At 53.2% G+C, this 2,868-nt stretch overlaps 1 protein-coding gene across 1 annotated transcript; it reads left to right on the top strand.

The window, feature by feature from the left end:
• FUT4 (fucosyltransferase 4) lies at nucleotides 1–1,257 on the top strand (the record flags this gene model as incomplete). Its single annotated transcript, XM_080361275.1, has 1 exon — nucleotides 1–1,257. One exon carries the CDS (start codon nucleotides 1–3, stop codon nucleotides 1,255–1,257), a length of 1,257 nt encoding a protein of 418 aa, XP_080217401.1.
• Nucleotides 1,258–2,868: the final 1,611 nt, after the last annotated feature.

Raw genomic sequence — 2,868 nt, 5'->3', positions numbered from 1 at the left:
ATGGCCGGGAGGGGCGGCGGCACCGGCACCTCCCCGCCGCCGGGGCAGGGCGTGGGGGCTGAGACGCGGCGGCGGCCGCAGCCCCAGCCGCAGCATGAGCTGGCCGGCCCCGGCCCCGCGGCTGCCCCGCGGCGGCCGCCAAGGGCAGAGCGGCGGCAGCGGGCGGCCTGGATGGAGCCGGCCCCGCGGCGCTGCCCCGCCGGGCGGCCCGGCTGCCCGCGGCGGTGCTGCCGGCGGCTGCGCTGGCGGCGCTGGGCGCTGGCGGCCGGGCTGCTGGGCGCCGCCGCCGCTCTCGCCCTCTACGCCGGGCTGCCCGAGCCGGCGGCGGAGCCCCGGGCCGCGGCGGGAAGCGGCGAGGTGAACGTGCTGCTGTGGTGGGAGCCCTTCGGCCGCCCGCGGGGCACGGCCGACTGCCGGCGGCGCTACAACATCACGGGCTGCCGCCTCAGCTCCAACCGCAGCCTGTACGGCGAGGCGCAGGCGGTGCTTTTCCACCACCGCGACCTGGTGCTGCACGACCAGGAGCTGCCCCAGCCGCCCCCGCCGCGACCCCCGCGGCAGCTCTGGGTGTGGATGAACTTCGAGTCGCCGTCGCACTCGCCCGACCTGTGGGCACTCGCCAGCATCTTCAACTGGACCATGTCCTACCGGCGGGACTCGGACATCTTCGTGCCCTACGGATACCTCTACGCCCTGCCGGCGCCTCGGCCCTTGGTCCTGCCCCGCAAGACACGGCTGGTGGCCTGGGTCATCAGTAACTGGAACGAGGAGCACGCCCGGGTGCGCTACTACCGGCAGCTGAAGGAGCACATTGCCATCGACGTGTACGGGGCACGGGGGCTGGCGCTGCCCAAGGGCAATGTGGTGGAGACCGTCTCAGCCTACAAGTTCTACCTGGCCTTCGAGAACTCCCAGCACACCGACTACATCACCGAGAAGCTCTGGAGAAACGCCTTCGCTGCCAGTGCAGTGCCGATCGTCCTCGGCCCTGACAGGGCTAACTACGAGCGCTTCATCCCCCCCGACTCCTTCATCCATGTCGATGACTTCCCCAGCCCCCGGCTGCTGGCCATCTACCTGAAATTCCTTGATAAAAACAAAGCCAACTACAAGAAGTATTTTGCCTGGAGGAAGAAGTATGAGGTCCACATTACCTCCTTCTGGGACGAGCATTTCTGCAAGGTTTGCGAGGCCGTGCGTGCAGCCGGGAATCAGATCAAGACTGTACAAAACCTGGCCAGCTGGTTTGAAAGCTGATGTTCCTGGGGGTGAGGCTTCCTGGCCAGCCCGTCCAGCAGTGGATGGTGCCGAGGCAGAGGGGGGACTGGGTCTTGCAGAGGTTGTTAGCGAGGGGGTACCCGGAAGGCTGTCGTCAGCGAGAGAAGTATACAGGTACAGGTAAACAAACTGTGAAAAACCTATGAAAGTAAGATTTTTATTAAACTGCAGAATTATGGAAGTACAAAGGAACATCAGGCAAGGTGATTCTTCAACAGCGAAGTTAAATTTCCAGAAGTTGTGCAGCTCTGAAACATTTACAGATGTGCATAGCTCGACGTAAAATCCAATGTCAAGTTCTTCAGCCAAACAGCTGAAACCAATTTTGTCGGCTATGACAGCTTCCTGGACCGTGAAACTTTCTTCTGCTTACAGGGCTTACATTATCTGTGCTGGTTTTCTGTATGCTGAAGACTAAAGCTTATATTTTTAACAGTGATTATTATGTGTGTGAAAGCTACTTGCAGACAAATTCTGAGCTGTAAGTGTTGAACATAAGAATGTAATGATGCAGTGGCACTTTTTAGCAATGTTTGAAATTGCAGCAGCCAACTAATAATTCTTGGAGCCGAATAGTAATTCCCTTTAGGAAATGTGTACGGAAGAGACTGGATCCGAGTGGAACAAACAGCTCAGATGATGCAGAGTGTTTATTCCACTGCCTACCAGAACCATAGGCACCTTTATCCTGTACAAAAGTGGAGAAAAGCTTTAAGTATAGGAAAAGACAGATTACAGGGAAAAAAAGTCATAGCATTTCCACCCTCCCTTTATTCAGGAATTAGAAAATGTTTACAGGAGTCTCTGTGTTTTTCTCTGCAAAATTACTACCATACAGGAAAAAGCAGGGAAAGGCTCAGAGAACTACAGGGTTTTTATTACTATATTGAATATGTATACAGAAAGGCTAACTTATTTCTCTAGTATCATTAGACTGTCCTGTTGTGTAGCGATTGGTTTGGTTTATGGCACACTTATAAAACAATTCTGCTGGGCGCCAGACTACTCAGAACAGGGCTTTACTGTTTGTAAAATAAAACTACCCCCTCTCCGAAACTCAAGTCCCAAACCACTGCCTTTCAGAAAGCAAATTACTGCAGAGAAGAAGGTCCAGACTGTTGGTAAAATACAGATTGTGTGAGGAAAGGATATGAAAAGGGATTTTTTATTTTTCCTTTTGGTTTTGAGGTTTTTTTTAAGCTTGGTTTTTTAATCAATAAATTGGTTCCTAAGATAAAACTTCATTCTCACAGTGCCTACCGGGAACTTTTAAGATAGTTATTCCCTTTCATTCTGCTGTTTGGCTGGAGTAAGATCTTCCTAGTAGTCAGTGTGTGGTTACTTTTTGGTTACTTGTAATCTTGCACCAGGAAATCTAGAAACTTCAATTGCAATTACTTGTCCTCATGAAGCTGAGCCCTCCCTGCCCTTTGCGACTCTGAGGTTTGATGGAAAGAAACAATAACCCACAAAGGTCCTGCACAAATGATGAAGGGATTCATCCAGCTCCTGTTTAAGGGGCTGAATAATGCATAGAAATATGCAGAGAATTCACATGGAATAAGAACATGGACACAAAACAGGTGGGGA

The sequence above is a fragment of the Nesoenas mayeri genome (assembly GCF_963082525.1).
Source record: "Nesoenas mayeri genome assembly, chromosome: 1".
In the NCBI taxonomy this organism is placed as follows: domain Eukaryota; kingdom Metazoa; phylum Chordata; class Aves; order Columbiformes; family Columbidae; genus Nesoenas; species Nesoenas mayeri.
This window is presented reverse-complemented; position numbering and strand designations above follow the sequence as displayed.